This window comes from Pavona decussata, unplaced genomic scaffold, assembly GCF_977016875.1.
Source record: "Pavona decussata unplaced genomic scaffold, jaPavDecu1.1 SCAFFOLD_303, whole genome shotgun sequence".
In the NCBI taxonomy this organism is placed as follows: Eukaryota; Metazoa; Cnidaria; class Anthozoa; order Scleractinia; family Agariciidae; genus Pavona; species Pavona decussata.
Genome location: NW_028145699.1, coordinates 34151 through 48858, shown reverse-complemented (window position 1 = coordinate 48858; position 14708 = coordinate 34151). Strand labels below are relative to the sequence as shown.

Below are 14708 nucleotides of genomic sequence, written 5' to 3'. Positions count from 1 at the left end.
GCCCTATACCGCACTAAGGTCCAAAGATCTTTCTCTGTCAAGTTTTTCCAACTTAAAGAAAAAACTGCTAGAGTTTTTAGTAAAATAATTACTGAACTGGAAAAGCCGCACACTTGTAGAACTATTTAGTATGTTAGCATATTGTTACCTACGAGGTGGCCTCAACTATAAGCTTGGTTGTTTCTAGAGGTCACTTCGCCATACATTAAACCGATGGATAAATTGTCAATATATTGGGCAAAAAAGGCAAATAAATGTCAACGTCATGAAGTAAGACCGTAAGACAGCAAGCTCACTTAAGGTAGCCGAATACAGTTTTTTAGTGTAAAGGTGTTAGAAGACGTTATTTGGAAACTATGTATTTCTGGACGCCCAAAATTGGTATGGTGTAAGACTAACTAAGAAAGAATGTATTTTCGTACGACTTGTTGAGCTAAGTACCGTTTCCATGGCAACGCAGCGAGCTATTAAACGTCCATAAATAGTAGGTTTCCTTTATTTTTAGAAAATGTACTCATTAGATTTTTTCCATTTTTTGTATCCAGAAAAACTCACAAAACACTGACACAGTTGCACTATTTTCATGTAATTTTAACAGAGAGCTCTCCTGTTAATATTGATTTTGCATTTTAATGTTTTGTGAAGATACCCTCTGTTAGATTTAGGTTTCTCTTTGTAGGCGAGTTACGCTTTTAAAGAACTATTTTCATGCCAAATTTCACGAAATTCTAATGAGCGGTTCTTTAGAAAACAGTTCTTTCCACGAAAACCACCATCAGCAATTTTTTGTTCAAATGCGCATGCGTGGCTTAATTGGGTTTCATGGCAAAGATGAAAAGCATGCAAAATGTCTTAGTGAATGACCTTTTTGCTCGGAAAGAAAAAAAAAAAGAGTCCAGAAACGAGAAACTTAGTTCTTTAGGATCAAAACTTAACTTTATAATCCATTTCATGTGAAATTGAGGGATCACTTCATCGACCGCCGTATTTGCGTACCACAACCCTAGCGCGCGCTTAATAGCATCACTAACAGAATCTGTAAGGCGCGCGCAAACTGTGTTCGGCCACCTTAACCCACTCGCTTTAACCGAAACACAGCTGTAACCTGTTCTGCATTGTTAACTGATATGGAAACTAAATCCCTAGCTAAAAATAAAACTGTGTATATTTAACGTCTAAATTGTGTAAATTGGTCTAAAGAACCAAGAGCAAGAGTGGTCTTAACACACAATTGTCTTGGAAAATATACCAATGAATACAGAAATGAGCCCTTCTTAAAATCCAGAGCCGTCTGACAATTTTGAATACAAAATGAAGAAATCAAGGGCGAGAATTTATATCATTGAAGAAAGCAAGTTTTGGTTTATTACAAGATTTGTAATATTTCATTTTAATATTTCGGCCCTATTACAGAGTAATAGTTATGTGATGACATTTTACAAGAGGCGACTTAAATATCATAGAAGTGTCAATATTACTTAATATAACTAGAATACTTGGTAATCAGAGAAACAGATCTAATTCTCTAGAGGCTTTCTGTCCTTCGTTAATGGTAGGCTTGAAATTCGTAATGTAGAAAGCTTCAAGAAACGCTTATAGCGACCAGTTGTAATTGGAAGCAGTTATCTCAAAGTTGTTGTGAACCAAAGGTGGCTAAACACAGTTTTCGGCGTGCTATGTGATAATCACAGATGACTGGTATCAGCGACTGCTCAAAGAACTGAGAAAACAAACATGGTGCTGAGAAAACAACAGTTTTTCGTTTTAGGAGGATTACTAAGCGGTAGTCAATGAAAGCCTCTATGGGATAATCTAAGATAAAATCAGATTGCATGAGACCCATCATAAAATTGCGTCTTTTTCACCTTGACGTAAGAAGACAGTTGAAACTAGCCCTTGCGAAAATGATCAAAATACTGTGACTGAGTGTTTATGGTTACCCGCTACCTTCAGAGGTATCTTCAGAGGTTTCTCGCGTCCAGTTTAAACTGTAGATACCTGAACCTGAATCAAATTAAAGCTTATAGAGCTGGCTATCCAACTAAACCAAGAATTTTGAAATAAAATGAATTGCCAAATTTTTAGCGCTGTTTTCTCGAATAAATTTTTTTTCACTTGGAGGAGCCACTTCTAAGAGCTAAAACTCAAAAGGAATTTGTTCGTTTGCCTTCAAATTTGGACAGTAGCTAGTTTAACATATAAACAACAACAACAATGATAATAATAATAATAATAATAATAATAATAATAATAATAATTAATATTTGTATGGCGCAAATTAGCATGTGCATATGATCAAATGCGCCTAAAAAATTGTATATGTAAAAATAAAAAATAATTAATTAAAAATAGTTATTTACAATTCTTACAGTCCTTACATCGTATTGTAAGCAACTCTAAATAAAAATGTCTTCAATTTGGACTTAAAACGTGTAAGATTATCCTCGTCCCTTATTGCGCTCGGCAGTTTATTCCACAGTGATGGTGCAGCAGCAGTAAAAGCCCTGTCACCGAGTGCCTACTTCGTTTTCGTGGATGGTGGTACTAACAAAAGTTCAGAATTTGAGAGAAGACCATACGTGGAAAAATTCCTAACATTAACGAGATTACAAATGTAATCAGGTGCTTAGCCATGTATGGCTTTAAAAGTAATTATTAAAATCTTAAAATCAATTCTAAATTTGACTGGTAGCCAATGTAAAGAAAATAACACGGGAGTAACATGGCTAAAGCGCGGAGCTGAACAAATCAGCCTGGGAGCTGCACTTTGCACGCATTGCAGCTTATTGATTTGAGTGGCCGGTAAACCATAGAGGAGACTATTACAGTAATCAATGCGTCCCATTATGAAGGCATGCACTAACACCTTGGTAGACTCCATCGTAAGAAACTTCCTGATGCGTCTTATATTATGCAAATGGTAGAAAGCAGCTTAACATGAGGTTGGTGTCAAACCAAGTTCCAGGGTTTCTTGCAGAAATAACAGGAGCCGCGCTGACACCACCGACCGATAATTTTTCGATTTGAACTCCATTTGACGCTCGCAATTAGAGGTCGTGAAAAATTCGACAATTCATTTTATTTCAAAATTCTTGGTATAGTTTGATAGCCAGCTCTATAAGCTTTAATTTGATATAGGGGTTTAGGTGTCTACAGTTTAAACTGGACGCGCTACATTGCTTAAACGCGAGACACCTCTGAAGGTATCGGGTAACCTTAAAGAACCACAAATTAGGATTGCATGAAAACTGCATGAAAAATAGTTTACAGGAAAGTGTTCTATTGCGAAAAGTTGGATTTAAACAGATAAACTTAAATTATGAGGGATGAAAACACTAAACGAGGAAATTGCTAATTGTTTGGTGACACATTTTAACGCGTGAGCACATTTGTAGAGTTCGTTACAGACAATGATGTAAAAAAATCTCATGACAGAATTTTCTGCAAATAAATTAAATTAAATTTTGTTCCTGTCTTATAACATAACATTTTGCCATGGAAATGGTGCCCAGCTCAATTCAGTATCAGGGGAAGAATGCCGTTGGTATGGCCTTACACTTTTGCAAATTTTGAGTGCCCAGAACTGCACAGTTTGAAAGTAATCGCAGATTAGACATAGGCACTACTAAAATGTGTTCAACCACATTAAGTATGGTCTTGGAAAATCCTCTCAGTACATTATCTACTCTTTATTGCACCAAGATATACCCCATTGCTTTGATGTGCCTCCCGCCATTATCGCCGCCCAGGGCTTCGTTTCCACACGTGTTGGAGTCATCATGAAGTCCACCTGTACCAAAACCGATTCTGGAGTCAGGGGTACTGCAACCATTTACTACTTCATTACCAAGGATACCAATTCTGGCTTTCGAAACATCAGTGCGGGTTCCGATACTGTTGAAACCTTCTTTGTTACAGCCGGTCTGCAAGGAAGCTCCAGAACCAATCAGAGTCTTCCACGTGTTGCGACCCAGCGAGGTGGCTCGATACTGTCCATCAGCAATAAGTGAATACAAGGAAGTGGCCTGCTTGTTTAAGGCCAAAAACCTGTTCTGTTGGCCTATCTTCATACCTAGACAGATCCTGGAGAAGGATGTGTTCCAGTAGGTTGGTAACTTTGTTTGTTGACTGTCGAAACCAGTCTCCCCTCCTGGAAGGTTGAACGTTTGCTTGGTGCTCCAAATATTGGCATCATAGTGAAACGTGCGCTTCGAAAAGTCAAATCAAAGATAGAATTATAAAATAGCGATTTGGTAACGTTACGAAGGAGTAGTGGTATAGATAAGAACTAAGGACAGAGTTACATGTTTGGTCAGAAAAAAACAAACATTATTTTTAGATACTTGACTCCTTCTTTCCTCCCTCACCGCTCAAAATTTGGCTGCCATGGTAACATCAAATTCAGTGAAACTTGAACCTAACACACCAAGATTAAAAGAAAAGTGACAAAGGTTGATGCCACTTGCTGATATCAAAACTTATAAATGACCAAAGTCAGAGCGGGTAGAATCTGCCTTGTCAGGAACTGGGCTAATTAGGATCAAGCAGAATTCATATGTTTAATTCAAATTAAATTGTCCTTCACTTTAAGTCTTTATTACACCCATTTTGAAATCACTGGTGATCCTTGTAATCTGATTGACTCTCAACAGTGCGATTTATTCCCAAATTGCACCATTTTTTTGCTCTAACTTTCTTTAGCCCATCATTATGGAAATGAAGAAACAAAAATAGAATATTAAAATTGACAATAAAACTCTGTGATTTCAAAATAGGTGTAATAAAGTGGTAATTGAACTTTGTGTCGTGCAATTTTGGTCTGAAGTCATACTTGTGATTTCAAATGAAACTTGTGCTGCATGCTCGTTCGATTTTGAAATCACGCGTATGATTTCTGACCAAGTTGCACTCCACTCAGTTGTTGACCACTATCGCGAGATTACTAAAAGAAGGGGTCCAAGTATTAATCATTCATTGGGAGGAAAAAAATGACAAATATACCTTGGTGCCGTCAATCTTCAGGACCGGTGTCCATGCCCCATCTCCACATCCAAAATCTCCCATGTGACACAAAACGGAAGTTGGTTGTGAGTCCAAGATGAGGGTAACCACCTCACTCACATTCGAGCTGTTGAATAATGCAAACAAAAGGGAATTTGTTTTGAGTCCAAGATGAGCTTAATCACCTCAGTTACGTTCTCCCTGTTAAATGGTGGAAAAAATTCGACCTGTTAAATAATACAAACCGAAAGTTGGTTTCAAAGTACAAGGGGAGAGCAACTGCTGCCCCTGAGTCATGCTCGACCTGTCGAGCACTGCAATATTTTCGTGAGTAAAAAAACGAAAGGAACAGTACAGTAAGATTGAGTGTGTCAAGGAAACACTGAGGGAGAGTGTAATTGTAATGTCAGTAATAATCCAACACACATTTGGTACTCTAATAATGTACACTTTTTTAGCTTTACCACAACACCTTCACCTTGACTATGAGCCGATATAACGAATAACCATGTTAACACCCAACAGAAGATAAACGCTAAAGAGATAATAACCTCTATGTTGCAACATTTTTAAATCGCTACTCTGAAAGTGTCGTTTTTTTGTAAACAAAAGCTGTGCGTCTGCTCAAAAGTGAAAATAATTGCTACTGAAATGCTTAATAAATTGCATCTCAATCATTAACTATGACCTCGATATAACGAATAATTTGGTCGTTTCCCCTCAAGTTCGTTATATCGAGCTTTTCGATATAACGAACCCTCGATTTAACGAACAAATTTGGCCGGTCCCCAGCGACTTCGTTAAATCGAGGTTCCACTGTAGCGATGCGAAGTAAACAAGGGTTGCTAGGATGTCACTTACTTGCGTACTTCATAGAGGTCCTTGCACGAATTTGGAGCTGGAAATAAATAGTCAGAGAATAAAGTAACACTGAGGTAGGGAAGAGCCATAACTATGCTCAAAATAGTTCAGTGAACCTAATTTTCCCAATTCTTTAGCTAATCTATCTCTGAATTTTTGTTTTCTCTCACTACGTTCTTCACACGACGAACCCGTTCAATTTTAATCGTGAAATACTTCAGTCTAATATATTTTGTCTCTCCCCATGCTAGACGCTTCCCCAAGGTGGCCTGACTCATTTAAACCTAACCGTATATCTGCCCTTTATCTACCCTCTCTTAATTCCATCTTGACCGTTCCGGGCATTTTTCGTCTTTTGTGGTCTGGGGGGAGGGGAGGGAGTGGATCCTGGATTCGAATATTCGAATATTAAAGGTATGATACGGTCACGAGGAGGATGGATACTTTACGTTACATTTTCACACGGCGGTTATTTTAGATCCGCCTATCTGGATTTTTGGATTTCCATAAAACCTCCGAAAACCACCAAAATTGACCCCCAAAAAAATTAATAAAAATGAAAAACAAACAAAAGCGACGTAAAACTAAAACGATCTAAAAGCATGAAAGTTAGGCTACGAAAGTTAATTTTTCATTAAAAACAGGATTATTCCTATTTCTGAAAAACCGGCCTGTCAAAATTTGGTTGCCATGGTAAACACTGTGACTTCGTGGCGTTATCTAAACATTAAACAAGATGTAAACTTTCAACGTCAGTGCGGGAGGAATCCGCCCTTCCTCACCGGTCTAGATAGGGATAATGTTAGACACCTTCAATTTACGTTCTTGAAAAGATACCTGTTTCGCAATATTTTCCAATGAAGCCATTTTTACAATTGCATTTGAACGTGTGGTATTTGTAGTCTGGAACGCAGGTTGCCCCGTTTTGACACGGCGAAGACAGGCAAGCGGTCTGAAAGAAAATTGAATCAGAATTGATTTTAAAAACTTTCATTTGTTCCACTCAGTTTTTTCCTGCTCAGTAGTAATTTAATGGTAATATTAAATAAAGGCGCACAGTGAGGGAAGTAGGACGAGATAGCCTATAGGCTAGCTAGTTTTTATCTTATAATTAATCGCTAAAAAGTAATACATTCTATTTTGGTAAGTTAACAATAGGTTAACAATTTTCTTCATCACCCAAGAAACAAAATAATATCACCTGGATGGAAAAGTGATGCGAACTCTCATTTCCCCCAAACTCCTCCGGTTTTCTGTACTTAGTTGAAGACAGCAATTCACACCAAAATTTCTCATCAACTCCTTTGGAGGCGGCGAAGTTCACAGATAGACAAGAAGGATTGCCTAGACATTCGAAGGTGCAATCAAAGATGTCGTACACCGTGTATGTTCCAACTCTTGACACGTTAAGATAATGAAACTCGTCCCTTAGGAACACAGCTTGCCGGAGATCCCTGTGATATAACGTGCTGAATTCTGCGGTGAAAACGAAGCATTAATCCTTTCATATTATGCATCAATAGTAAATCTTTGCATTCAGCAACTCGTTAGTTATTTTAGAATGTAACATAAACGAAAGGCAGTCCGGAACTGACCTTACTTTCACATGTCCTGAAATTAATTCAAATATTCATATATTATGACAGCAAATGTTTGGTTTATGGACAGAATTGATAACTAAAGGTGAATTAGCCACCGTAAAGAGATTCGAGTGCTGACGTTTCGAACGTTAGCCTTTGGTCAGAGCGAATCTAACAAAGGGCTAATGCTCGAAACGTCAGCACTCGAATCTCTTTACGGTGGCAATTTATATTAGTTTTAAAAGTTATCAACTCTGCTGCTAAACCAAATATACGTTTCTAGTCCCCACCGACGCAGCACCACAGTTTCTTTAGAAAGTAACCCCCTTATTCATATTGAAATTTAGTGTCAGGCCCCGACGCTCAATCGAGATGAGGGATTTCGAACTTCCATCCCTCTATCGAGACATCGACGTTCAGTAGTGTCGCTCACGTGACAACTTAATTGATTTCGCCATTACGTTTGGACGTCGAAAACTCGAAGCTGAATTTAATTTATTTGGATTCTCTTTAGTTCACACTTCGTTCCAGTATGAGTAAAACAGGTCGGATCAGGAATCCAATATCTTCACTTGCCAAAAACGTAGTTTTCAACAGTTACTACAACTAAGTATAGGCTGCGTTACTTATCACCAAACACATACCGAAGAAGAAGGGTCAGGAAATAACGATGGGTATCTGACTGCCGGAACTAACTAATACATTGGAAGGTTTGGGCAACGTTACTCATCATCATCATCATCATCATCATCATCATCATCATCATCATCATCATCATCATCATCATTTATTAAAAAGTTCTTTATTTACAAAGAAAAGATCTTCGAGTGTTGTCTTGGTGAATTGGGATGTGCTTACTCAGAACATCAGTTTACCATCAGTTGGAGGACAATTTTGAAATTTTCCTATTTTTAAATCAGCAAGAGAAAGCTAACGTTCCATCTTAAGGACGTTCGCGCTAATTGTTTATGCGCATCTTTAGTGCGCAGGTAACGCACACGCCAAACAATGTCACGCACAATTCATGGTTGACGATACACGGAGGAAGACGAGGGTAAACACACATGTCGGCACACGTGACAGCATTTCGATTTTTCGATTTCTCGAAATAAGCGCAAACTTGCAGATGTCATATCTCCGAGGCGAAGTCGGTGACCCCCATGTTTTTTTGCATTTCAGATATAAGTAATTCATAGACTAACTGCAGCAGAAGTTTGAAACAAAAATCAATGTTAAAACATTTTCGCGCGAACGTCCTTAAAATAACTATCTAGATTAAAAGGATTCTGTCAGCATTGTTCGTGATTAGCTAGCAATTAGAAACTTTGTAATCGGCTCCAAATTTTTAAGTTTATATAGGAATAGAACGTAACAAAATATTTTTTAATTGCCAAACAATTATTTTATCTTAAATTCATCTTAAGGACATGTAGCTTAACCCTTCAATCCCTAAGAGTGCCAATTGGCACATAATGCCATAACTCTTTCAATATTTGACAGATTTCTATGAATTTTTGACACCAAGATGGTCTTGTGAAGATCTACTCATTAAAAGGATAATTAATCCTTATCCCCCTCCCATATGTGATATGGTTGACCACCTCCATAACTTTTCAACTGTCCCCCCTTGAAGTTGTGGGTCTTTAGATATACACAATGACTGGGACGTTTTTGAACTTTTAAATTTGTACGTTTTAAGACCATTTATCTCAAGGCCACAACTTTCCTCATTCATAATTATATCAGTTATGAAATACACTTATGAGTAGCCTTAAAATGGCATATCATACATGGACATTGAGTCTGTAGTCTTGGATCTGGAGAAAATGTCGTTTTGCCTTATGGGTTAAAGAGTTAACATGATTTACTGAATCCTTCGCAACAGAGTGGCTCACTGATTGAATATTATCCGTGATGTTTATTGTCGAAAGGAAAGCATAATTCGTTTTCGAAGACGTATTATTTTGATGCTAAAATTTAAGACCACCCATATTAATGTAAATTACGGGGAGCTAAAAACATTTACTACGGGTATTACAATTTATATTATGACAGGTGTTACAATTCACGGCGTTATTACAATCCACAACAGTCAGGTCATTGTAAAATTTTGAGGCTTTGACTTCTTATTCTCTCTGAAATCACGAGTATGAAACATGTTGGTCAGTAAAAGTGATTTCTTTCGAAAAGTACCCAAAGGGAGTTGTACATGTTGTGTGCTTTGAGTTTAGCCAAACATCCAAAATATCTCCCTTTTTTCATTAAAATTTGTTATTACACAGTCAAAATTTGGGTTCCTTAGACACAACGGTAGCATTCATTCCCGTTAATTTTAAATGCTTGAGTAAAAGACATCTTTAACTCAGTTTTACAAACAATGCTTGCTGAATCAATCTCAGTCAGTCTCAGAGACTTTGCATAATTTCAAGACCCCAAAATGTTTGTCTGTCAACAGAAAAAAAAATAATTGTCGAGATTTGTCATAAATTATCACTTCGCTGCAAAAAAAAACTGTTGATTAGTGCCTCTGGCCAGAGACAGAGTAGTTCGGAACGGAAAAAAAAATTAAAAAAACAAAAAATTAGGCTAAAGGTTTTCAAGTTCCCGCATTTTTGTTTCAAAAATGCGCTAGAATTAACAGATCACGAATTGTTCCTTCAAGAGTTGAGTTGGTTCATTTTTTCCTCGTTGTTCTAGAACTATTTTGTAGCTAAACGAATTCTTATTTCACCATTTTTAACAAAAGAGGTCAAAGAGGTCCATAACGTTTCCCCTTTAAATCAGTAATTTTGGTCTAGAAACCAATTGACAGAACCCAATTTCAAACAGAAAAACTTTAAAACGAGCATCGCCGCATTGTAATTCTTTTGGTCAGGAACCTCATATGCATGTACGCAACCACGACGACAAAGAAAGAAGAAAGACTCACCTCCAAACTTTGGCTTTGATCATTTCACGTTGTTGTTTTGTAGAAGGCGCCAAAGATATGCACTAATTTTTTAATACACCTGTAGACCCGCTGACAACAGTCACAGCAGAACTATTAAATATACTTAAGAAGGGCTAAGTATAGGTAGTTACCTTGGTGACCTCTTTCAGTTCGTTTATAGTAACAGAAAATTCGAGTTCTCCCAACAGAAGTTGAACCTAAGACCTTCCGAATACTAGTTCGGAAACTCTGCTAGCCAGCTACAGGATACTCGTAGGAGATAAAGCCATTAAACAAGGGAAACAACTCTGCTTCGAATATTTGCGTGTATGCACAGAACACATGCTTCGTTTTCACTTAATTAACAGCGTTCGCGCTACGTTTTGAAATTTTTTGTAATTAACGACTGATCCAACCTTTGATCACTCAGAATTTGCGTTCTTTTGACATTTGCTTCGAATATTAGCGTGTGTACAATAACACATGCTTCATTTACACTCGATTAATGGCGTGCTTGATACGATTTGTGTTGTTTTTCTAATTAACAAATCCAACCGTTCGAAAATTATCCATTGTTTTGCCAGCGCGTTTCTAGCACCATGGAACAAAAAATAATATAAAGGAAAAACATTGCTTTCTCTGCTCTGATTTGACTGTAGCTCACCTATAGTTAAGCTTGACGTCTCGTCAGTAAATACTAACTATCCACTAACTATGGCAAAATGACCGCAGCCATTTTTTTTTATTAAATCTTTTCTTGGTCGATGCTCTCGTTTTTCCCCGCAATAATAATAAAGGCCACAGCACTGGTGAACTTTCGTGAATTGTAACACCTGTCGTGGGTTGTAATAACTGTCGTCGTAAATTATGATTACTGATGTTAATTTCAATCACGCTTGTCATCAATTGTAATAACCAGGTACCTGTCGCATATATTGCGGGTTTTCGCTATTGTGATAAAAATAGTTTGCCGTGCGTAAACAAGATTATTAAAAAGAACCAAAGGAATTGAAATGTAGGTAAAAATAGGTAGGTAGGTAATAAATAAAACAATTTGTGGTTTTATGATTCTCTTCGGTACAAAGTTATCCGTTAAAACGGTTTTTAGAAATTAAAAATACAAGACTTATTTTGCGTCCGCCATATCGGTTGACCTTATTAGGGGGACCTGCATGGTGGCTATAACAGTCAGTACAAGAAATAAAGCAAAATGAAACAAAATTTAAGTAAATTCTTCACAATCATTTCAATAACAGACTTAGACTACTTTCATGATTAAAAGAAATGTGAGGTTATATTTTAAACCTTGCGAATAAATTACCGATGTAATTCTGTCAGTCATCAACACATGCAGGCATAATCGTAAGAAGAAAATCCGAGTTATCCCAACAGCGGTCGAGCCTTTAACCTCCCGATTACTAGCTCGGTTGCTCTACGGCTGAGCTACAGGAGACTCGTAGGAGTTAACGCCATTAAACTAGGTTCATGTGACAAACACCCTGCATTTTATTATGATTTGAATGACACTCAAACATTCATAATTCTAAATCGAAAGCTTAACGCGAAAATATTGTTTTTCTGATATTTTGAGAACTCCTGTGTTTTGGACTGCACTAGGAATTTGACCAAATATTAGAAAACTTTTTATTTCTAAACCGAAGCAAGAAATTGGCATGAAATTTTTTTTGAACATTTGTCTGAATGGTGTGCCAAATGTGTCAAAATAGGAACTTATTAATGGCCTTAAATTTTAAGTTTTAGAATTTTATAACATCACATAAAAAACTTACCGCCGAATTATATACATATTGGCTTGCAATGAATACCGCAGCGAATAACATACTGAGACGAAAACGCGGTTTTCGTAGATTATAAAGTTTCAAAACCTTTGTCACCTTTAAAATTTATGGAACTGAAATTTTGTCAGTTATGGTTCGATTCTTAAACCATCGCAGTGTATTTAATATATTTAGAAATTAGATACTAAACGTGTACATTCAGTTACGTGATATATGGAATATAGACGAAAATGTGGGAATATTATTTACTTCTTCAACTCAATTTTTTCAGTTATGGTTCGATTCTGAAAACGTCGCGGTGTATTTAATATATTCAGAAATTACATTTGACTTTGATCATTTCACGTTGTTGTTGTTGTTGTAGAAGGCGCCAAAGATATGCACTTATTTTTTTAAACACTTGCAGACCCACTGACAACATTCACATCAGGACTATTAAATATACTTAAGAAGGGCTAAGTATCGGTAGCTACTTTTGTGACCACTTTTAGCTTGTTTTTAATGAGAGAAAATCCAAGGTCTCTCAAAAAGAGTTGAACCTAAGACCTTCCGAATACTAGTTCAGAAATTCTGCTACGAATTAAGCTGCGGGAGATTCGTGGGAGATAAAGCCATCTAGGGAAACAACTTTGCTTCGAATATTTGCGTGTATTCACAGAAAACATGCTTCATTTTCACTTAATAAACAGCGTACGTGATACGTTTTGCATTTTTTTCTTATTAACGACTGATCCAGCCTTCGATCACTCTGAATGAGTTTTTTTGACATTTGCCTCGAATATTAGCGTGTGTACAATAACACAGGCTTCATTTACCCTCGATTAATGGCGTGCTTGATACGCTTTGCGTTGTTTTTCTAATTAAAAAATCCAACCTTCGAAAATTATCGATTGTTTTGCCAGCGCTTTTCCATCACGATAGAACAAAAAATGATATTAAGGAGTAACATTGCTTCTCTGCTCCGATTCGATAGTAGCTCACCTACAGTTAAGCTTGACGTCTCGTCAGTAAATACTAACTATCCACTAGCTAAGCCAAAAATGACCGCAACCATTTTTTTTTTTATTTCATTAAATCTCTTCTTGGTCGATGTTCTCGTTGTTCGCGCATTAGGGACCTTGTACAGCAGCGACGACGACGACGGCAACGAGAACGTTAAAAAAAAACCACATAGTTTCAATTAGCAAATGGCTGCCCCTTCACTGATGAGCGCTATACATTTTAGCACATTTCTTTGGTGTCATCTTGCAAAACAACAACGTGAAATGACCACATTCAACATGCGAGGGGTTATTCTCCTTTATCTTTCTGAACTTGAAAACCGTCCCTAAGAATTTAACTCCTACATAGTCCGGTCGCACTACGCAGTGCAAATTTTTGAAAGTGTTCACAGAACGCGAATTTAATTTTCACTAAACGTCCACAGTTTTTTATTCAGGATTTCATTCAGAGGTAACAGATAAACCGGTAATGTAAACAGTACTGGCCACCGAACAAATCCTGCTGAAATCTTTCATTTGATTGGGTGACTTAAAAGTTAACATTTACCGTGAACTCGAAAGACCAGCTTCGAGGTAATATCGCTGAAAAAGTACTGTACTTCAGGAAAGTCTATTCACTAAATAATTTTCATTTTGTTTGATCTGTCTTATAAGGTTTCTTACCATATTACGCTAGAGCCAAACAACACGAATAACCAAGATAATAAGGGGGAGACTTACCTTGCTCCAGCATTGCTTTTAGAATGGTAGATATCACGAGCTCATAGACAAACGCAAAATTCGTTAAATCCGTAAAGAGCATGATCGAACTACTAAATGGACTCAAAACGTGACACCAAATGAAGTAAAAAAAGTCTGCCTCGAATTGCAAGGTTCAACTGAAATGCCGCAATACTAAATGCTAAAATGAAATGAAAACGAAGTAATAAATTATTAAACTCTGACGAACGGAAATAAGTGGAGCACTTGACGAATTAATACCTACATACAACCACTGTGTTTGCCTATGCTTTGACAGCCTTTGTTTGTCTCGGCAGGAAGCCCTCAACTCCTACGCCTAAAAAGTTATAATTTTGTTCGGTTCTTTCTCGGAAAACGAAACTCTACTTGACACCCTCCTGCTTTTGTGTTTTCGTCTACGTACAAAGTAAATACAAATTTTAAAACATGCTTGATGTATTTATATGGCTGTATTTTTCTACTCAATGACACAAGAATGTTCGTAAAATAAAATCCGCGATCTCCCAACAGGAGTCGAATCTACCACTGAGCTTCAAAAGCTTTGTAAGCTAACACCATTAAACTAGTTTCATGTGACAAACATCCTCCATGCTTCTAGGATTTAATGTTGATGTGTGGTATACCTGAAAGAAATGGGATGTTATATTTTAGGCCTGGTAAATAAATGTTGGATTTTTTAGTCAGTATTTTAATAACACATAATAAATTTGGACCCTCTATAACTATAAGTGCCAAAAAGGACGGTTGAAGCAGGTTATTGGGACAATGAAATTGGGACGTCAGTATACTAGTACCA

The 14708-nt window shown here is 37.1% G+C and overlaps 1 protein-coding gene across 1 annotated transcript; it reads right to left on the bottom strand.

The window, feature by feature from the left end:
* Window positions 1-865: 865 nt before the first annotated feature.
* On the bottom strand, window positions 866-14049 carry LOC146454249 (uncharacterized). Its single transcript, XM_085095583.1, has 6 exons — window positions 13892-14049; window positions 7064-7338; window positions 6700-6814; window positions 5863-5899; window positions 5002-5128; window positions 866-4208 (listed from the first exon to the last, which is right to left on the bottom strand). The coding sequence occupies exons 1-6, from the start codon at window positions 13971-13973 to the stop codon at window positions 3690-3692; spliced, it is 1155 nt and encodes a 384-aa protein (XP_084951709.1). The 5' UTR covers window positions 13974-14049; the 3' UTR covers window positions 866-3689.
* Between the last annotated feature and the right edge of the window lie 659 nt (window positions 14050-14708).